Here is a 23261-nt window from a genome sequence, read left to right as displayed (position 1 = left end):
TTTAGGTCTTAAGATATTTAAACTGAAAACCACAAATTCTAGTGTCATAATTTTATCATTATGGTTTAGAACTTATAGTAGGTTTATATAACTCAAAACAGAAAAAAATCACCTGAATTACACGACAAATGCCTTCATAATGCTGTCAAAAGTACAAGGAACTTTTGCACTGATTTTCACAAACAACCTTACTACCCATTTCAAAACAGAAGCACTCAAAGAGGTTAAGTGATCCACAAATGGTCATGCTTCTAACGACTAGCAGAGCAAATACTACATGAATGAAAAAGACACAAAACCACAAAGAAAAAACTCTAAAGGTAAAAACAAACGGGGTGGGAGGGATGGGGTGGCTGGGTGATAGACACTGGGGAGGGTATGTGCTATGGTGAGCGCTGTGAATTGTGCAAGAGTGTTGAATCACAGATCTGTACCTCTGAAACAAATAATACAATATATGTTTAAAAAAAAAGATAGCAAGAGGGGAAGAATGAAGGCGGGGTCGAAACTGGAGGGGGAGACGAACCATGAGAGACTATGGACTCTGAGAAACAAACTGAGGGTTCTAGAGGGGAGGGGGGTGGGAGGATGGGTTGGCCTGGTGATGGGTATTAAGGGGGGCGCGTTCTGCATGAAGCACTGGGTGTTACACACAAACAATGAATCATGGAACACTACATCAAAAACTGATGATGTAATGTATGGTGATTAACATAATAAAAAATTAAAAAAAAAAAAAAAACAACAAAAACACAAACCTGTGCCAGTTCATAAAAGACTGCTTTCCCAAACTTCTGTCTCATCAATGAAAGAAATGGTGAGAACCACACTATGTAACCTGAGGTATGTTTTGGAATATTTTGTAACACTTCTCCATGTGATTTTATTCTATCCCAATTTGCTACGATCATAAAACCCAGGTAGAGTTATGGTAAAATAAAATGTAATTCTTCAAACTGTTTTAAAGCTAGATAAACTTAATTTCTAATACTGAGCACATAAATCATAGCATTCTTAACCAAACTTCCTATATACAACTAAGATATCAGAGGAAAGTCTGATCTTCAATAACTTATTCTGCCTTTAAAAAAACAAAAGCGGGAAGAAAAAAACTCTATTTTATACAATAGCATGCTCTCCAACACCTAGTTCTACCGCTGATAAGGTGCGTAACTGTGGGCAATGCAGATAATGCATCTTTTCATATGTAAAATAATGAAGTTATTAGAATCAATGATCCCAGGAACCTTCACATTCCAAATTCATAAATCTCTATGTACAATGATCCCTTGATAATATGCCTCTGCTCCCACCAACACTCTGGCCCCATCTAACTACAATAGTTTCTTCCCTTATTTTCATCCTTGTCTCATTTGTTTTATTGTGATCTGCAAAATGAAAGTACGTGCAATATGAGAGTACTGACTAAACATATCCAACAGAATTTAAGCTGCAAGAAGTCAGAGACTTATATCCCCAGCACTTAGAACAATACCTGGACCTAGCACACAGAAGCATCTTAAAAACCTACTGAATAATTGAAACATTAGAAAGGATGGTACTATTACAGACTAGACAGCTAAATGAGAATCTGTCTAATGGCAAATCCAGAGAAGAATTTAAGATGGTAAGTTTAAAAAGACGGTAATGTTGCATAACCTGCACTGAAAAGACGCTATGAACACTAAATATATATTTTATATAAAAAGAAATAAAATGAAGTAAAAATATTTTAAAAAGCAGTACAATGTAACAAGAAATTAATTGACATAAAGGAGGTTTATAGTAAGACTAAAAAATGTTTGTAAGCTCCGAGCAATACTTGTTTTGTTCAACAATATATTTAATATTATAAAATGATTAAGTTAGGTTAATTATCAATCTTGCAGTAGGTCATTAAAATGGTACATTATTTTTTAAAATGTTTTTAATTCCAAAATTTCTGAAATGCTTCCCTTTCAGGTATTTTTTCAGAATGTTTCTTAAATTATCCAAAATTAATGTCAAAAATACATACGTGCATAAAAATCCAGTAAAAATTCAAGAGAAAATTTACTACCTACTATGCTTCAGTTTCAGTATAGCTATTATTACATATTACTCAAAACATTTTATATTATATGGATATATAAAATGGTATCATTTAATACCTTAGCAATAAAAATTTTACATATTAGGTGCATTAAGTTTTTCTTTACAGAAGTGTTTATTGAATAGTCTGGGCCTATCACTAGTTTCCAAACGTCATCCTACCTGTGGACTGTGTTGATTTGTTCCATGTGGACTGGTGCCAGAAAGAAATTTCACTAAGACATGAATCAGGTTTGGATCTGAAACCAGCAGATGAGCAGTACTCTCCTGAGTTGCAATGGCACTGCTTGAACCCGCTGTAAAACATTTAAAAACAAAAATGCTCTTAACAAATGGACCCTGAAACAACAGAAATACAGTATATAAAATATCTTTTAGTTTCAAGGAAAACTCACAAATACCTGGGAGTTAGTGTTTGTTTTTTTTCCTTAAGATCTTATTCATTTATTTCAGACAGTGAGAGAGCGAGAGAAAGCACCAGAGGGGCAAGGGGCAGAGGGAGAAGCAGACTCCCTGCTGAGCAGTTGAGTGGGATGCAAGGGATCATAACCTGAGCCAAAGGTGGACACCTAACCAACTGAGCCACCCAGGCGCCCCTAGTAGTTTACTAAAAAGATTTACTGAATCTCTACTGTACTGACTAAGTTGGACTCGTTCTCTATTTTCATCTATCTTCCCTCTCTTCTAATCTATAGAAAATAGACTATAAAAAATATCTAGTTTAATGTGCATCTTATTTAGTATACAGTCAAGTGGAAAAGAAATAATTAAATGCTTCCTGACCTTTTGGTGAGCCTATTCTTGGTAATTACTTCCCTCTTTCAGAAATAGGGATCTACTTTTTGGGTAAATCTTAACCCTGCTTTCTAACATAAATCCAGGCAAAAACTATTCACTTTTGCATGTCAGTAGCATAATGGTTGTGCACTGTTAAATGATATACAGTTAGCACATCAGTTTTCTGAACTGAATAAACTATCCTTGGTGTTAAATCTATCTTCAATATGAGAGAGTGATGTTTTCGATCCCATATTTGGAAAACATTCCAAATGAAAAAAATAGCATTTTAATGCTAAACAATGATTTAAACTGACATTTTATCAATGTGACAGAGCTTTCTATTTAATGAAATTAATCTCAAACAGAATGGGGATGAAATTTACCCACCTCTTACCATGACCTATAGACAGAATGAAGATTTCAATTCATAAATGGCTAGGCCTTATTGTCTGCTATGAACTTTCATCCCTACCTCACGACACTCTCAAGAATGCCAGATAAAACCCAGACCTATATGTGAAAAATAAAACCAATACACACTACAGAAGATAATGTAGGATTATCTTCATGACTTCAGGATACATAAAATCAGAGAAAGCACTAAAAGTTCCTTTCTAAAAAGGTGCAGAAATTATTTTACTATCCTAATTATAATAAGAAAAGGGGGTGGAGTAATAAAGTAGAAAACCTATTATCACAATCTGAGAAAAAGCAATTATATTCTATGAATACAGCTTTTAGATGTGGTAAACTAATCATACATATTTATGAATATAATAAATCATTTTTTGAGTGCAAAGTTACTTTAAAAATAACACAAAACAGTAAACATTTGATTTTGTACTCAAAAAGCAATCAGTTTTAGTAAAACTATGATTTGAACTCGTGATGGTAGATGAGAGTATATTATCAAAGTAAGGAGGCACAAAGCCTAAGATATATAAGAACAAATTCAGAAGAGATATAGTCAAATAAGGAACACAATCTTTTCACAACTATATCACTTCTTGGAAAAATCTTAAGAATCTGATAGTAAGAATAAAGAAGTATAGGTCAGAGATTTAAAGGAATAATTCAATGTAAAGGAATAAATGTTTGCACTTACGATTAAGCTGCATATTTGTCATGAGTGTTAGACTATGAAGCACAAGGCACCATGTCCGGAGCAAAGTGTTGGGATACCAAGCTAACACGGTGAGAAAGCTAGTTATTGATGCTATACAGAAAAGAGAAAGGGGGAAAACTTTTAATTAAGGAAAACCAAATGTTTATTATTAAAAATAAAACAAACTAAAAAATATGATACTATTTCTTTCAATTCACTACCTAGTATCCTCAAAACATAGAAATGAAAAGAGTTCCCCATTAAATATCACTAAAAATTAAGAGTTAATAATATCTTATGGCTAAATTTAAAGCTCAGCCTGCAACACATAAAATGTTATCCTCATAAATGTGTTGTCTTTTTCAAACTACAGGCACTTCTATTGCAACATCGTTTTACTAAAAATCTTCACATTCTGCAAGACCAAAACCTGAAAATAACAGGGGATACTAGAAAAACAGGGATGGGGTAAGATCACTGAAAACCAATGCAACTTCACAACAAAAGCACAAACTAGAATAATTAGGTCACTTGCAAGGCCTGAATAGAAAGCGCTTATGATAGCTGGAGAAGCCAAAGAAGTTATTCAAAATGCACGAACATAATACAGTGCCCAGACTGTGCTCTTAAAACACCCTTTAAAAAGGCTGATTCCAGATTTCAGGCTAAAATACACATAGATTGGAATATTTATCACACTAAAAGCTAACAAAAGTGTAGTATGTATATAAAAACAACAACATCTAAGAAAGGAGCACCTCACTGACCACAAATAGCAAAATTTCAGCATCAGTAAGTGCAGCAATTGTAACTGAAACAAAAAAAAAAAGGAAAAACCATAAACTTATACAGATATTTATTAAAGAAACTAACTGATCATGCACGTAGACTCCATGTGAACCAATTAAATTTAAAAACTAAAAAAAGAAAAAGAAAAAAAAAACAGTTCTGGCATTTTCCCTGCCTCTATTATACAAACTACCAACAGAGGGTGACATATTAGCCTATGAAAGGAATTTTCTCTTTATCAAAGTGTTTCAACTAAAATAAAGAAGTGATAGAATTCGACTATCCTCATTTTGAAACCTCTAATGAATTATTAATGGCACTAAGCATCACTGTCGTTACTTAACAATGAAAAAAGAGAGGCAACCTAGGAAACTGCCTTTTAAAAAAATCAGATTAAGCTCCAGGTCTAACTACCACTTTATAGGAAATCGAGAGGACACCATGGAGATACAATCACTAAAAATCAGGACCCTGGAAATCCTGAAAGACAAAAGACCAAACTTCTTTGATAAATGACTTTGTTAAGGGGATAAAAAAGACATGGAGTGAACCTATACAGATTAAGAGGAATTAAAGAAACATAATTAAAATATGCAGATCTTATATGGATTCTATTTCAAATTTTAAAGATTTTATAACAGTTGGGACAACTGGAAATCTGAACATTAGTATCTGATAATAATGAAGTTATTTACTTTTTTACTCATTAACTCTTGTTTATGTGTAACATTTTCACAATAACAAAGTTGAAAATAACAATGGGAGCACAATTTATAATAATTATTAGTGCAGTGGAAGAGATGAAAACCTATTAATTAAAGCCGGACTGGCTCCTGCCAAGACAACACAGATTTAAGTGGGACCATGAGCCAGTGGGGCTGTCACTAAGGTTTAAAGACAAGCCTATGAGAGCCATGCAAGATACAGAATGCACCCCTGTGAAGGAGAAAGCAGCAGAAATAGATGATCATTTACACTTTTCTTAAAATACAATGTAAACAGATTCCTGCAGCCAGAGCTAAAGGCTAATTGTATTTCTGTAGAAGGGTGTTATACTACTCCCATTATTTTCACACTCTTGCATTTGTCAAAAGCAAAAACAAAAACCCGCAAAAGCTAACTAATACAACTTCCACAGGAAATGGGATATCCTTCTCCAAGTTATCAATTCCCTTGGTGCTGATTCACATTTTCCCGAAACACCAGTGGCAACAGAACAGCTCATGAACAAGATGGTATTTTTTGGAAATACAAAGATTAACACTGCAAATTTTAGTTACACAAGGGCACAAGATAATACAAACCAGAGAAAAAGGGTTTTGTTCTCTTTCCTGAAAATTAAGTCATTGTATAAAAAAAGGGTTTTTTTCCCCACTAAAACATTATAAACCTAATGACAAACAAAGATTAGGTAATATTAACCTAACTGTTGCCTTTTTAGTTTATTTATGCTATGTTAATAATTTTCCTTCTAATAAATCTTACCTTGATTTAATGAAATGACAGGTATTCGATTAGCATTATATAAAAAAATGTCTGCTCCATTTTCTTTGTTTCCAGAAGAACTAGAATTCAGGCTCAATGTGAGCCACAGCTGGAGAAGTGATTCCAACTGAAAAAGAATGAAAATTGACAGGGAAAACAAACAAACAAAAAAAGTACCTATTATATAATGAAATATATTTAAACAAAAATCTTACGAACGAATCCCTTTGAGTAATTAATTTTTCTATTAAATATTTCCTCTGGTTACTTCAATTCAGTTGGCAAGCAAACACATCTTAAAATTCTTGATGAAACAAAATTTAAACTGAATTAAAATTTATCATTTACCTAATAATAATTTTCTAAATTAAAATAGGTGATTCAAGTCTTTAAACACAGGTGTATGTAAAACATAAAATTGGAACTACAGTAATATATCTTAAAAATCATAAAAATTATAAATAACCTATCACTGAGGATCTGTGGTTATCAAAGGATCTCCAATATTTTTCCATCTGAGATAATGAATAAATCATCCCTGTCAGGCTGAGAAAGATCTCCCCAGTTATTTTCAACTTTTACTAGGCTTGCAATAATGTGTAAAAATACAACATTTCTCCTGAAGTCATACCTGAACATGATGGACTTGAAGCATGGAAAAAAGTTTGTTGAAACAAACATTTAACATTGGGACAGATGATAACTGTATAATAAGCTGGTTGGATTGGTTCGCTGCTTGTAAACCCCCTAGAAGTGAATCATCTGTTCCAGTGGGAGACTGTGATACTGAAAATTAAACACAATTATGATTTTATCACAAAGTATCAGGAGAAATGTTCACTAGCCATTAGCATGTACAGGTTAAGTGAAGATCTTAAAAAACTTTCTTTTAATTGCATTCCTAAGAATGGTTGATCATTATATTATTTGGAAATTTGTTTTTACATTACCTGAAAGTCAAAAAGACAATCACCAAAGACAGAAGCTCCCCAATTCACAGCATTTGTCCATCAAAGGAACAAAACCTTACTCTCTAATTTTTATTTTCTATTTTTTCATAATTAATAAATGAGGAAAAGGAAGAAAAAGAAGAATCTTGACTATTTAAGAAAGTAGTTTTAGAATAATTTAGACTCAAGTCCACTGATTCTTAACCTTCATTATACATTAAAATTATCTGGGAAGCATTAAAAAATTCTGATGCCTAAGTCACACACCAAACTAATAAATGAGTGTACATTAATGGGGAGCAGAGAAATACATGAGCTCTGAGAGAGGTTTCTCATATATTCAGCAAGTTATATTAGAAAGGGGACACAGTTCTGAACAGGACAATAATCAAAAGACACCATATTAAGAGAAACAGATATAAATTACAAAATCATCTTCTAATAAATTATTTTAAACAAGAAATGTCTAACAAAGAAAAGGGCTACTTAGGTCAGTGCTGAGTTGTCTGTGGTCATGGAGAGGCTGCCCAACAAAAGAGATCCCTCCATTACGTGAGAGATAAGATACAATAATACTAACGTACCAATACCAAGATGACAGAACACTAGACCTTTTCTTCGGTTTTTCGCTTTGCTATATACTTCCTAAGGTAAGAAATAAATGAAGACCACCAAGTGAAAGAATTCAATTTGACATAAACATGTCTAAAAACCCCAATTTCTCGAATGTGCCGTGAACTCCCCTTCACAGGGGAAGAAGAACATGATGCTCTTCCTAGGTTCTAACTAGTACATGTACCCTTTTACTCACCATGCTCCAGAGAAGGTGAAGTAATTTGTAGGCCTAAGAAAAATAAAAACATCCCTATCTCCTTAGCACAGCTCCTCAATCTTGTGTCTTGGTGAGACAGGCTGCTATCTAACTTAACTGAGCAAGTGCTCACCTGACAGGAGGTGACCTACCCAAGTCCAGTATTCTACTTCATCAATGATCAAAACAATGTGCCACAGTTTCTGTTATCAGGCATGCCCACTGGTTTAGATATTGAGCCACTTTATTGCTACAAAGTCAGAGTTGTGTAGTTACAACACACACTGTACAGCTCAGAAAGCCTAAAATATTTACTATCTGGCCCTTTATATAAAACATTTGCCTTCCTTTGATGTAGATAATTAGGTAGTAAATCCTCTCAATTCAGCAGTTCAGTTAGGCCCATATATATCTCTTCCATCCTAGTCTTAAAGGATGGTAAAGATGTCACTGCAGTAATGCCCCCTTATCTGGGGTTCTGCTCTCCATGGTTTCTGGTTTCTGTTACGAGCAGACAATTGCAGTCAGGTCAACAGCACATTAACACTCCATCACAACGCCTACATCATTTACCTCACTTCATCATGCAGGCTTGTATCATCAAACAGCACCACCAGAAGGGCGATTGTGAGAAAGAGAGAAACCACATTCACACCTTAATTACAGTATATGATTATAACTATTTTATTATTGTGTTAATTTCTTACTGTGCCTAACTGATAAATCAAACTTTATCGTAAGTATGTATGTAAAGAAAAAACATGGTATATGTAGGGTTCAGTACTATCTGTGGTTTCAAGCATCCAATGGGGTCTTGAGACCTCTCTCTCCCAGAAAAGGGGCGATTATTGTACGTAAAAACCCACTTTATCATAGATGTGGATATAATGCAATGAACTCCCAGGCAGCTAGCTAAGCAGACAACTCCAGGAATTTCATTAACCTCACAACACAGTAACAAAAACATCATTCAGGTCTTTGGACTGAACGTAAGCACATTACTACATGGAGGTCTTCTGCTCCCCTTCCACTTTTCCAATTTATTAATCCTTTGTCTTATTTCTCAACTTGATACTAACTTAGGGAGGGAGAGGTGCTATATGCTTAGCCCCTCAGCCTCATACCACACATGGAATTTAAAAATCTGTCCCTGCTGAATGCAATGAAAAATTATCAAGAGATAAATCATTCACTGCAATACTCTAACAACGGTGATTTTCACTTACACGTAGGAGATGTATTTGTTAATGCTTGTAAAATGGAATCTGCTTCCAGGGTAGACATCATTTTCAACATAAGTTCGGCTTGCTGTTCAAGTCCAACTTCTAGGCGAGCATCTAGGGCTACAGAAAGCAATTCAAAGAAAAAGAGCTATTTGATAATTATTACTCATGTCCTACTTCCTACAATAAAATGTTGACATCCAAATGCAAAATAGGGTGAAGAGCGTGTCCTCATGTAAGAACAACCTGTCAGGGAGTATCAGCCACAGCAGGTACATCTGTGCAAAGGAGGCTAGTTATATAGAGAGAGGTGGATCAAATAAATGAAGTAATGATAATGGAAGCAAATAAGTTAAGGATAATGAGAACCAGGTTCCTCACTGTCAGAGAAAAGATATGGAAATATGGAAAGGGAGATAGTTAAAATGAAGTCTAGGTAATATTACACTGTATGTTAACTAACTGGAATATGAATAAAAATTTTTTTAAAATTAAAAAAATAAAATGAAGCCTACAGAGTTAGATGACAGCCAGATATACTGATATGAACTCAAGGCATTCTAGATAAAAAGGAAGATACAGAAATATAGATGCAAATGTGTGTTAACACACACGTTCCCTAGATCTGTCCACCAAGAGGGCACAGAAACAGCCACCAAAATACTAAGTATACCTAGCACCCAAATCTTTGTTTCTTAATCACATTCTTCCACTAAAAGGTTTTGAAAAACCCTTCCCCTTGCTGAAGTAGTTAATTCCCAGTCTGGGGAAGGAAAAGGAAATGATTAGCCTGGGGCATCTTGTTGTGCCAGAAAACAAGGAAGTGCTCAAAGAAAGAGGAGACAGATAAGCTAAGGGAGATCCATCCCACTGGTCAAATCTGGGACAGTCTGAACATAAAAACAAAAAATGAAAACTCTGTGAATGTACTTAATGCCACAGGACTGTATACTTAAAAATGGTTAAAATGGTAAATTTTATGTTATTTATATTTTGCCTTAATAAAAACTAAGCAACAAACAAATAATAACAAATTATGACCCACTGAATAAAAAAGGAAACCACGGGTCTGCTTAAAAAAAAATTCAATGAATAGACTAATTTTTTTTTTAAAGAATAGTTTCCAAGTACCATTCTCCCACACCCACAAAAATTTTTTACCAAGGGGAAAAGAATAACTTTACAATGGAGAAGACTGGCACAGATCTCCTTAAATCAAGTAATTAAACTTCAAATCTCTGGTCATGGAACAAATTTAAATCATAAACCAACTAAAAGAACGCAATAAGAAAACCTGAGCATTACACAACAGATACTTCTGGCAACGATGCATGACCACAATCTAATCATGAGGAAATAGCATACAAACACAAATTTTGAGGGACATTTTACAGAATAACTGGCCTGTAATCTTCTAAAGCATTAAGGCCATGAAAACGAACTCTGAAGAACTGTAGCAGGCTGAATGAGACTGAAGTGCTATGACAACTAAATGCAAGGCATCATTTTGCTTTGGATCCTTTTGCACATCGTTTAAACACAACTGCTGAAACCTGAATGAGGTATGAGTGTTAGTACTAATGTTAATTTCCTAATTTTGACAGAATGTGCTTCCTGACTGCTTATGTAGAAAAATGCCCTGATCTGTACAAAGAACAAATGAAAACAAAACGAAAACAAATAAAGTTTAGCAACTTACTCCCAAAGGGCTCAGGATAACAAATGTTCTTTATATCAAACTTGCAACTTTTCAGTAAAGGTATGATTGTTTCAAAATTTTGCAAAAGATTTTATTTTAAAAAAATATTCTACATGACTAGAAGAGTGGAAAAATAATATTCAGTGTGGTTTCATTCTGTTTACAAATAAAATACAAGTTTATTATTAGCAGTAAAAAAAGAAAAGAAAGCACAATTAATTAAAATCACTGGCAATCCCACACAACTCACAAATATATTTTGCTAGGTGTTATTTTTGAGAAACAAAAGATGCCCCATAAATGGAAGCTCCTCCAACGTGAATGACACCAAAACATATGGCTCTGTCATTCTGATGGCATACCTGTGAAACTAAACCCTCTCAGCATATACTCAGGCTCATTTTCTCAAAGGCCAAAGCATACATAAATTTAGGACTTGTTTTAAGTATAGCACATGACTGGGCGCCTGGGTGGCTCAGTCAGTTAAGTGTCTGCCTTCAGCTCACATTGTGGTCCCAGGGTCCTGGGATCGAGCCCCGCATCAGGCTCCCTGCTCAATGGGAAGCCTGCTTCTCCCTCGGCCTGCTGCTCCCCCTGCTTGTGCTTTCTCTCTCTGTCTCTCTGTCAAATAAAGAAAATCTTTAAAAGAAAATAAAAAAAACAGAACAAAAGCACACGACTTAAAATTTAACACACACTTACCCTGAGATACTGAAACACTAACTGTCTGTGATCCATTCTTCTCTGTGTTTGCAGGTGGCTTTGCTACAGGAATTCCAAGACCTCCAATGTAAGGGTTGTAATTGTAGGTGCCATAATCAGCACCCCAATAGTCATACCATGTACTGCTTATTGGCTTAAAAGAGTGGAAAAAAAATTGTGGTTTATTTTTACCTCTTCACTAAGAGTGACATTATTTACACTTTCTAAACTCATATGGGGCTACAAAATAAACATTCTCCCCACCCTTTAAATCACCAAAACACACTTAGGATTTTAATGATTTATTGGAATAGATTCATTTTATACCAAAATTTAAAAATACTTTATTTAGAACCTAAGAGATAAGTAGCATACTTAAAAAAAAATCTCTTATACACAAAAAGAAGCAATATAACGTATTAGGGGTATATCTCCTTCAGAAAACATTGAATCTAATACAAAAGTAGAATCTGAGATAAACTGGGCTTAGAGGAGCTTAAATGCTGCTTCAGATTTAGTAAACTATAACTAAACTTCCCCATGCCTATTACTGGTGCTTACTAATATATAAGACAATAATTGTGGCTACATTAATAAAAGGGTACAAGTTTTCCTTATACTATTCTATTGGTATTAAAAAAACTACTATAGGACGTATAGCAAAATAATGAATTTTGAGAACAATGAATAACGGATTATATTATGTGATAAATATGTATACTTTCCTGTTTTAAGTGATTAAGCCAAAAGAATAGCATATCATACCTTAAAAACTTTGGCTGCAAGAGGATCCTTTTCCAAATCAATATCTAAAGGATCAATGTCAACTTCCATTAGATCTTGAAGTAGCTCAAGATCAATTTCTTTATCTTTTTCCAAAGAAGAAAGAGGAGGTGCACCTTCAAATAATTGAAAATGATTTTGAGAGAGTATGCAACATAAAATTTAACCAATATATTGCTTTTATTTACAGAAAAAGTTATTTTACTGGTATGTAACATGTTTCTATTGCTTTAAAAATCTCTAAATTTTTATACTTGACAATTAAACATTAGTAAGTATAAAAATGTATCACTCTAGGACATACAATTAAAAACACCATGCAATGATATTTGACTTCCTTGGGAAAAAGACCATGGAATTAGCCCTTGTTGAATTAGGTTGCATAAACTTTGTTATTTTTTTAATGAGAAAAAGTATATAACTTTATTGAAAACATTTAGTATACACACCATGTTCATGAACTGAAAAATGCAATTTCAATTTCATATGGATGTTGATCTTTCTCAAACTGATCTATAGATTCAGTTGGGTTTCATTCACAATCTCAAAGGGATTTTTTTTATTGGTGGAAGTTGACAAGTGGATTCTAAAATTTATATGGAAGAGCAAGGACCAAGAATAGATCTTAGGGAGTCCTAAAATAGGGGTGACAAAGTGGAAAAAGAAGTTGTGGTATAGTCAATGGCTCACTATACAGCAAGGAGAAGGAATGGAATGCCCTATAGCTCTACAAGTTCATTTGAATAAATCTCAGAAACATAATATTGAGTGAAAAGGCACGTCACAGAAGAATAAACACGGTATATGATTCCATTTACATAAAATTCAAAAACACCAAAACCAATACAAACCTAGGTAATATAATTACAAGGCAAAGCAAGGGAATGATTCAGATAGTACAGTGTTTTCTTCACTGGGGAGGGGCACAGCAAGGGCTTCAAAGGAAGTGGTATCCATTTCTTAAATGGGGGAATGGAGGGAGTTTCATTTCTAGAATCAACGTTCTCATTTTACTACCTCCAATATGTAAAGCGCAATGTTACATCCAATACTTCAGAAAATGATACCCAGTATTAAAGTGAAAAGCAAAGAAAATTTAAGTCATATGACTGTTATTCAACTTTCTTTTTTTTGCCTTTGATCATCTTTATTCAAAATTAGCTATCCAAAATAATCTGACAATTATAGAATAAACAAATTTCAGTTTTTATACAGCAGGCTTCTTCCGTGGTAGCTTTCTTTTCTGCAGGCTTCTTCACAGCTGCTGGTTTTTTGGTAGCTGCAGCCTTTTGTTTTTTTCTGCGAAAGGTTTCTTCTGCTTCTTCACACCCTTCACACCAACAGCCTTCTTTTCCCTTCTTCCCCATCATAGGCTTCTTGCCTGGAACCCCCTTCTCATCTTATTTGGCTTCTGAGGCTCCTGCCGCCTTATCCATCTAGAGCTTGTGATCTTGGCCTGGCAAAGAATGGTGTTCTGGCATACGGTCTTTGCATAAGGGTTTAGCTTTGATAGGATTCTTGGGTTTTTCAGTGGATTCTTCTTCAGGACGCTGCGATGAATCCTCTTGCATGGTGCTCGGAGCGCTCGTTGGATCTCTGGGCTTTTCAAGATTCTGCTAAGGCCTGTATTAAGCATCTTGTGCACGGGAAGGTTGTAGTTACTCTTGAGGGAGGCAGCCTTATGCCAAGTGCCATACAGACTCTGTCTACTTGCAGAAAGTACTTCCAGTCCAAATGCAGAAACGTCACACATGCCCACTAGGGGCATGTTTCAAAATGTTCAATTTGCTTACATTAAGTAAAGTAATTCCAGGGATGGTTCTGAAAGGCTTTGATGATACCACTGTCCTCATTATAGATGATGCAGGTCCCCTGTGCTGGATACAACGACGGTTTCTCATTTTGCTATTGCCAGTTCTCATTCACTGAGAGTCATAGACCTTTTTGATATCATTCTAGGCTTTAAGTTTTTTAAGACGCAAAACAGACTCCTTGGTCTTCTTGCAGCCAGCAACTTTATCTTCAACCACCAAAGGAAGTTCAGGAACTTCCTCAATACGATGACCTTTAGACACGACCAGCGCTGGGAAGGCCAAGGCAGCCTGGGCAGAGCAGATGGCATATGACTTCCGTGTCGTGTTCATACTGTGATGCCAACGGCGCCAGGTTTTGTTTGGTACAAACACGCAGGCCCCACGACACACATATTTCTAAAAGCACCCTTGGCAGAACGGTGAGTCCCACCACCTCAAACTCTGGGGATGTGAATTCTGCCAATATCCCAAGACTCAGAACTGGTTTGATGACTTGCTAATTCACTAACAGCTTGTTGTTTTTGCACAAGTTGGTATGAACGAAGTTCACAATTTCAGGTCAAATCGGAGCCCTGAACACAGGAGGCAAAGTAACATTTTTGCCAGATGATTCCCCCTTTTCAGAGTACACTGTTATCAGTGGATGAGCACACGCCATCACGGGGGTAGGAGAGGGTCATGCTCCTCTCAACCCGGCAGCTCCTACAGGAAAAGCTGCTAATCACCTTATTTTTCCATTCTTTATTTAGAAATTATTTTGCTCTGAGATGTCTCAAAGATCTTTACTAAACTTCTATGCCTTACAATAAACCTCAATAAACCTTACTTTCCCATCCTTCTCACCCTCTTATTCAACATATAGAATGCCTAGCACATGCCAGCCTGTACTAGGGTTTGAGTATGTGAAGATTAATAAAACAAATTTCTGCTCTCCAATAAATTAACTGAAGTCCAGAGATGAGGATACACTACAGAAATTAAACCAACTATAGCACGGTAAGTACTATCACAAACGGTCCAGAGCAGACGGCAGCGCCAAAGGCAGCCTCCAACACTGTTGCTGGTGCTGGTGGAAAAAGCTTATTGGAGGAGGACAAGCTTTACGTGAATCTTAGATAAGGAGTTCATCTTGCAAACAAGAGAAGGAAGTCTATTCCAGATAAAGGGCATATCACAGAAAAAGGCTAAAATGATTAGAGAACCTAAGACTGAGAAATGACAAACGGGTGAAATGACCACAGCCCCTGCAACATACACGGCAGTAACTAAAATACCCTCTTCAAAAAGTAAGGCGCAAAGACTGTATACACTAAGATACACATACAGTTTTTAAAAAGGCAGAAAACAAAGAAAGAAAAAAGAAAGAAAATTCACTGAAAAAGCTGGATCTTAAAGAGTAAGAACTTTTAACTTTGCTATCTTCACCAATGTGTATCTTTAACTGTTTTCTAGATTACATTTTCTTTAACACAGCCAAATCAAACCATACCAAAATAATTAGGACATTATGAGAGGACAGTGTTTCATTATAACAAGCATTCATTCAGAGAATCAAACTGAAACATATTTATTATATTTAACTAATGTGGTTACTAAGGCCAAAGCCCTAAGACAAAAATACGAAAATTAATTATCTACGTCACTAAAATTCTTAATTTCAAAATGTATTTTCATTTAAAAAAAAAAAAAAGAGTGCCAAGACTATCTTAAATAAAATAGAATTTAAGGAATGTACCCGTTATATCATGTGTCAAAGGTTCATCTATAGTTTCCAACAACTGAACCGAAGACTGCTGCAGGGAGTCATCGGAGTCCCCGGCTGTTGCAGCTACGTCATCGCTCACTGCTCCCTCCTCCATGGCTTCTGCAGCTACCGGAGCCAGCAACTCCCCTGTACAAAAGAAAACAGTCCTGTCTTAATAATTTCTTACCAGACCTCTAAAGCAGATTAAAGCATATTTTTCCTCCCGTTTAGAGAATGATGGCATGTATGTGCTACAAACTATAAAAGAATCTTTGGCAAAATATTCCCCACCTACCTAAGATAATGCTAGGACCCACTGCACTACCTTCAAATGTTAAAGACAAGTAACTAGTATGTTTACACAAAATGTGTAATATGAATCACTTTACATATATTAACTCACTTATTCAAAACAACTTTATAAGGAAGGTACTATCATTGTCCTTATTCTACAGATGAAAAGATTAAGGCACAAAGAGTCCTCAAGGCCACATAAAGTACTAATAAGCAGCCTATTACTGATATTAATAATGAAACTGACTAGCTATAATATTCCTTTGCTCTAACAACCTAACTCCTCCATAAAGACTTAACATTTATACATGTCAACATAATTAAATACAAAAGTAATTCTAAATAGTTGCTGCTGCTGTAATACTAAACAGACCTTTTTCACTTCGGGGGGTTCCAGTTCCTTTTAAATGTTACTTATTCAAGCTATGACAAGCTTATGTGGACATACTATGAAAACGGAATCCGGACAAACCTGCTAATATATCCTGTAGCATACAAGTTAAGGAATACTGAGCCCAAGCACCACCCCAAGATATATCTCCTCTATTGAAGTCAGTTCCAACCAAAAGTAAGAGTAGTCTTTCCAGTTGTGGTTCATTCACAATCTCACACAGATGTATAGTTGGCCTCGTGGCATTTGCAATACGTGCAAGAACCTGCAATACATTTTATGAAATTATAGCAATTACATATGTTTTCTCTAAAAACAAACTGTTGGAATAATACTTCTCACTGATGAGATATGTTTTTGGTGTCAAACAGTTGCTTGAGATGAAATACAAAGAAATGCATTTTCATGATCAAATATTAAAATCTCATTAAAAACTGTGGAATAGTGGGGCGCCTGGGTGGTTCAGTCGGTTAAGTGTCTGACTTGTGATTTCGGGTCAGGTCACAATCTTATGAGTCTGGGTTGTGAGATCAGCCTGCTTTGGGCTCCATGCTCAGAGGCGAGTCTGCGTGAGCTTCTCTCCCTCTGCTCCTGCCCCCACTCACATGTGGAATAGTTAAAAATAATTTTTAAGAACAATGAATATGCTACAAGAAAGCCTTCAGGGTATTAAAACCCCTTCATTACCATAATGACACTTACTTGTATATTTCCTATTTTAATTAATAGAGAAAAGGCAGCTTGGAGATAGACATACCCACCTTATGTACATTTCAAATCTCTATTAGTTTTAACTAGGTTAAAATATAAATCACATCTCCTAAGAAATCACATCTCTTAAGTAAGTGACAAAATATTTTTTAAGTCTTTCAAGGCACAATAAAAAAAACCTGACTTATGTAAGGAAAACCAATAAAAGAACTATTACTACTCTTAATCAAAAACCAGTTAAAGTATGCAACCTTTCTTTTTCTTACCCTCTCAGTCTGTAATTATAAATTATGCCTATTAGTTTACTTACCTTACAAACAAACAGTAAGAGATCTGCATGACATGTAAAATCCATGGAAAGGAGAAACAGCGTAAGTTTCTGCACTACTGAAATACAACGTTCATGTGCCAGGGTAAATGGAAGTGGTTCTATCTCTGCACTTTCTTTTGTTGTTGTAACTTCTGTGTCTAAATTAGAACGGGACCATTCTGCTGTCCGACGTAGCCGAATTAAATCCTTGAAGTGCTGCATAGAAAAATTTACTATTTTTAAATCAGTATTTACTGAATGAAAATTCTTTCAGTATAAATTTATTTATGGAATGAAAATATTCACTCAAAATTCACAAATTCTACAGGATAAAATTTTAGATAAACCATAAGCTTCAAAATAAGATTATTAAAAGCTCTACTGACCAATATACCTAAAGTCCTGTTGAGAGTAAAGTACAGGATATATAATAGAATTCCAGAAAAGTGAAATTCTACATTAAGACTACATTAGGTCAAATCTAACATCTTGAATAACAATTACCAAAATATCCTAAACATAATTCATAAAAGGTGGATGGATAAAGAAACCTATGTAACGTAACTTTTAAGTATAGGGTATTAAGTTATCTCAAAATGTGACGGAATAACTATAACTTCATATTTAGAGAAAATGATAAACAAAACTGGTTGCTATATGTGTTAAAAAATACATGTTAAGTTGTATTTTAAAATTTTATTTAAAAATCAACGGATTTAATTTTCTTAGAAAGAACACATTAAGAAAACTATACATTTCCCTGAATCTTTTATCTTCAATTTACTGGCATGCAATCCACTTTAAAGGAAGCACACTGGAAACATAATGTAAGTCCATTTCCTTGAGCTACCTTCCCTCAAAAAAAAAGGGGGTTAGAATAGCTTTTTTCATTAATAAGCAGAACAGCAAAACTTTAAGTTTCTTATCATTATTAAAAATATTTAACTACTCAAAAAAAATAAACTACTCAATTAAAAATATTAAAAAGGAAAGTGACTCTTCCAAAATAATTACATTAAAAAGTGAAAATCATACCTTTGAGGTAGCCTGCTTTAGTTTTGCTTGCTCTACCAGAAGTTTATATGATGATCCTTTGTTACTTTGTATTTTTTCTTTTTCCATCTGTTCCACCAAAGCTTTCTGTTTAGCTTTTAATAGGTTAAGTTGCTTTAAAAAAAAAAAAAAAAGAGGAAAATTAATCTAACTTTTTAACCCAAATTAACCTAACAGTGTTAAAAACAACAAAGTAAATTATTATATGCTTCACAGATTTCATACATCCGACTAATGGAATAAATAATTCCCTGAAAGATTTAGTTTTAACTGTGTTGCTGATAAGTCATTTCCAAATCCCAACTGATCTCTCCATGTTATGATTAAGACGTAATTCCTCGTCCATGGCAAAAGGGAAGTAAGTGGAAAACTTTATGTAAGCCACTAATGAGACTGATAGATACTTTCTGGAGGAAAGTAAGTGTTTTTAAATATATGGGCAAAACATTTTTATTGCACAATATTCTTAGCTTTGTTTTTATGGCAATCTCCCTCAAGAGTAGTACACTTTTTAGAATGTCTATGCTCTTTATTAATTAAAAAATTTAGCAGGATAACTGTAGATATGTAGTTATAAGAAATAAGAGAGATCTCTTATACACTTTACCCAATTTCCTCCAAAGATAACAATTTGTAAAGCTATAATACCACAACAGAGTACTGACGCTGTAAAATTTCACCAATTTTATTCAGATTTCTCCAGTTTCATCTCTACTCATTTGAGTGTATGTCTGTGCACTAATTCTACATATGTGTGGACACATGAACCACCACTACAGTATCATCACCACTAGGTTCTCTCATGCTGTCCTTTTATATTGCCCACCCATGTCCCTCCAATCCCACCTGCCCAATCGCTAACCCCTCACAAACAATAGTCAGTAGCAACTGACCAAAACAAAGAAAAAAAATGTCTGCAAAGAAGACCTTAAAAATCCACTGAATGACTTAACCACCTCTCCATGTAGGGCGGAACATTACTCTAAATAGAAAGTCACTAAAAAGTAATAGCCATAATTATAAATGAATAATTTAGTTAAGAACTTAATAAACCTACTTCTTCAGAGAACATTCCTTAATTTCTATTTTTGATAGATATTTTTGTTATCAGGAAAAAAATTAACTAATATAAAGAAATATTCCCTGGGCTGTAATCTCCATATATGAAGAAAAATGTATCCTAAATTAAAAACAGCATGCACATTTATTAGATAATCAACGTATGTGTGTGTGTAAGAACTACTATAAATCAGTATTTTCAGAAAACTGTCCTAAAAGTTCTACAATAACCACGTTGACAGTTACAATAAAAAAATAATTTTTAATTTATTTCAAAACAACCACAATCTTAGTCACCAACTTTAATTACTGTAAAAAGACATTTTCTCCCTAAACTATTTGAGAATAAGCTGGCAACCTAATGGCCAGCCAACTTGAATATTTGTGTCTATTTCCTAGAAACAAGATCCTTTCCTGCAAACCATAATAAAACCATCAAAATCAGAGAATATTGCTACACGACTACCAACTATGCCTCACACCCCACTTCCAGTTTTGCCAGTTCCAATAATGTCTTTCATAGTAAAGAATAAAATAGTAATATTTTACTAAGAAAAATCTACTGGGATTATACTCTAGGTTTGTTTTCCAACTTCATATCCTAAATTAAATACAGCAAGCATAAATGTCAAGTGTTCAATAAAATTAGCTGATTTTGAAAGGATGCAAATTATTACCACCTAAAATTAGTTAAGAGTCAAAAAATAAAAGAGTTGAGGGAAAAGCTTCACATCATTTTTCCTGCAAAAGATCAAACAGTTAGCTCACAGATGAAAAACCTGTAAGTGAAAATAAATAATTTAGTGCTAAGCCCATGTTTTTAAGAAGGACTAAAGCTTTCACAAACTTGTCCGATCTGAAGGATTTTCATATAAACTCTATTACAGTTTAAATCAATTATACAAATATTTATTGACAACACACTAGGCTCCATACTATGTATCAAGGATATAGTATTTAACTTTGTATATACCGGAAGAGAAAGAGAAAGACCCATTTTAAAAAGTAGTAATAATAAAGTAATGGCTCATAAGAATCTGACATCAGCTATAAATTCACTTCTACACAGTAAAATGCATATCAAACAAATTCTATGTGCAATTTCAAAAGGAATCATGGAACCAAGTGAGAAAAAAAAGAAGATATATGCACAGGTGTCCCGTATTAAAAACCACATTCTAATACATGACTTTGTGTGAAAGAAAGACTGAGTGTGAGTACATGCAAATGTTTGCATGATAAGCAGAAGAAGAAACATATATGCGCATTTGTTTGTATTTCAAAAAGAAAAAACCAACACTAAAGGGTTCATCAACAGGCAAATGGATAAAGAGATTCTGGAACATTAATAGAATAGTGGTCAAGAATAAAAGAAGAACCACCGATATAATCAATATGGATGAATCGCAAAAAAATCAGTTTGAGCAAAAAAAGCCAGGTATAAAAGAGCACTCTGCATGACTCCTAACAATACTTTAAGAAATGATTTACTCACAGTGAAACTCACATATTTCATGTTAACAAAATAAAAGAATTCCTACCAAATTTATGACGAATATAATCAAAGGATAAAGTATAGGACACATGGGGAATATACTGTATGGGGTACTATCCTAATTTGGAAAACAGAGAAGACCTCTTTGACGAAGTGATTATAAACTAATGTCTAGTAAGTTAGGTTATCTAAGCAAAAGAGTATACTATGTGGTTGGGGGTTGGTGGGGAGAGAAACTTACCACATGCAAAAGTCCTGGATGAGAAAACTGGGGTTGGTGGTTCATGAATTCAAATTCAATATGGCTAGACTAAAATTCAAACCTGTAAGTTACCAAGAGGGACCCATGACAGACACCCTGAAGCCATGTTAAGGACTGTGTCCTTCAAGCACAGGTCTACTGGAAGCTATTAAGAATTCAAGAAAGAAAGGTAAGATAAGGATTGAGAAAGAACAAAGAGAGACACCTTATGACTAGACAAAGAAAAATGATGGCCTCTTACTTAAAACAGTATTAATAGAGATGGGAAGAAGTAGACACTTTATTTTTTTAAGATTTTTTTTTAAATTTATTCATCTGACAGAGATAGAGAGAGAGAGAGAGCATGAGCTGGGGAGAGGGGGAGAGGGAGAAGCAGGCTCCCCGCTGAGCCAGGAGCCCAATGTAGGGCTCGATCCCAGGACCCTGGGATCATGACCTAAGCTGAAGGCAGATGCTGAACCATCTGAGCCACCTAGGTGCCCCAAGAAGTAGACACTTTAAAGGACCTCACCAAAAATCCATAAACTATAAATTGTTGCCATCTTACAAATAAGGAAGCTCAGTCTCAAAACTGTTAAACAATTTCCCTAAGTACCTCCCTAAATAGCATACCTAACATCTGATAACAAGTCTATCTTATGCAACCTAAAGCAATGTTCTCAAACATTAAAATTAAAAAAGCATATTGAAAATTACCTGTTTATGATGAACTAGCTGCTTTCTGATTTTTCTGGAATATAATCTATCAAGGCTACTACTGCCTTTGGAAGACCTATTTATGCTCTGAGTGTGCAGATTATTGTTAATAAAACTCCACTGGTTACCTATAAGAGCAAGAAAAAGTGTTATTAGTAATTCTATTAAATGTGATTTTAAAGTACTTTACATACCCAGAAAACACAAATTTATAAATGTGTCAATCACGACAAAGCAGTTTTAAAGAAAATGAACCATTATAAAGAAATCGGTAGTAAGATTTGACCCTAGAAAGTCTAATCTAGACCCTAAATGACTTTAAGATCAGAGTTTTCTGTCTCTACTCTTTCCTTTAAGATAACAGCTATCTTTCTCCACAATTGTTTAAGATTAATTTTTGTAGAACACACCTCTGAGGTAACTCAATTCAAACAACAACAAATGCTCACTGCTGCCTATTTCAAACCCATGCTTTCGTGTAAGGACCCAAAAAGAGGATATTCAATAATCTGACATTTTAATGACTGCAAAAATAAGTTCAAAAATCACGCTGTGTAGCTCTACTTTTTCTCATTTTTAAAAATGTGTCCAGACTATTACTTCAAGTATCATTCTTCTGCTCAACATCACATTTGACTCATCTCCATTACTTGTTCATGCCGGCTTAAACTAAAGACATCTTTTCCTATTATCTACTATCCATTTCTTAAGTCAGTTCAAATTCTTCAAAACCTACAAAAAAATGTCTTCCACCAATGTGTTTCCACAGTATCTGAATGATATAAATAAAAACTAAGATCTCCAATACTGTAATATTCCAAGTTTATATGGTAGTTACACATAACTGTATAGATACCTCTATATCCTATGAGTGAACTGACCCATAGACTCTAAATATTTAAGACATTTTCCCTCTACATGGAAGAAATCCCCCACCCTTTTCCCAAACATAATGTGCACCATAACCAATTGATTCATCTATCTATAAAACACCTCAAGGGACCTTTTTTTAAT

At 34.5% G+C, this 23261-nt stretch overlaps 1 protein-coding gene and 1 pseudogene across 12 annotated transcripts in view; both read right to left on the bottom strand.

Annotated features, from left to right (window-relative positions):
- BIRC6 (baculoviral IAP repeat containing 6) overlaps positions 1-23261 on the bottom strand; it is a 227928-nt gene that overhangs the window by 101298 nt on the left and 103369 nt on the right. For all 12 annotated transcript variants that reach the window (XR_004678476.1, XM_035000880.1, XM_035000872.1 and 9 more), the window contains 12 exons: positions 22248-22375; positions 18718-18849; positions 17683-17898; positions 16743-16926; positions 15968-16123; positions 12401-12534; positions 11636-11789; positions 9238-9354; positions 6882-7036; positions 6251-6377; positions 3977-4087; positions 2254-2387 (listed from right to left, as the gene is read on the bottom strand). Coding sequence is in view for 11 of the 12 variants with exons in the window: in XM_035000880.1 (XP_034856771.1) it covers positions 2254-2387; positions 3977-4087; positions 6251-6377; positions 6882-7036; positions 9238-9354; positions 11636-11789; positions 12401-12534; positions 15968-16123; positions 16743-16926; positions 17683-17898; positions 18718-18849; positions 22248-22375 (1748 nt within the window). In the remaining variant the exon portion in view is untranslated. The remainder of the gene's footprint in view (positions 1-2253; positions 2388-3976; positions 4088-6250; positions 6378-6881; positions 7037-9237; positions 9355-11635; positions 11790-12400; positions 12535-15967; positions 16124-16742; positions 16927-17682; positions 17899-18717; positions 18850-22247; positions 22376-23261) is intronic.
- LOC118007754 lies at positions 12705-15952 on the bottom strand (annotated as a pseudogene).

Source organism: Mirounga leonina, unplaced genomic scaffold, assembly GCF_011800145.1.
Source record: "Mirounga leonina isolate KUSES-001 unplaced genomic scaffold, KU_Mleo_1.0 Mir_125, whole genome shotgun sequence".
In the NCBI taxonomy this organism is placed as follows: Eukaryota; Metazoa; Chordata; class Mammalia; order Carnivora; family Phocidae; genus Mirounga; species Mirounga leonina.
This window is presented reverse-complemented; position numbering and strand designations above follow the sequence as displayed.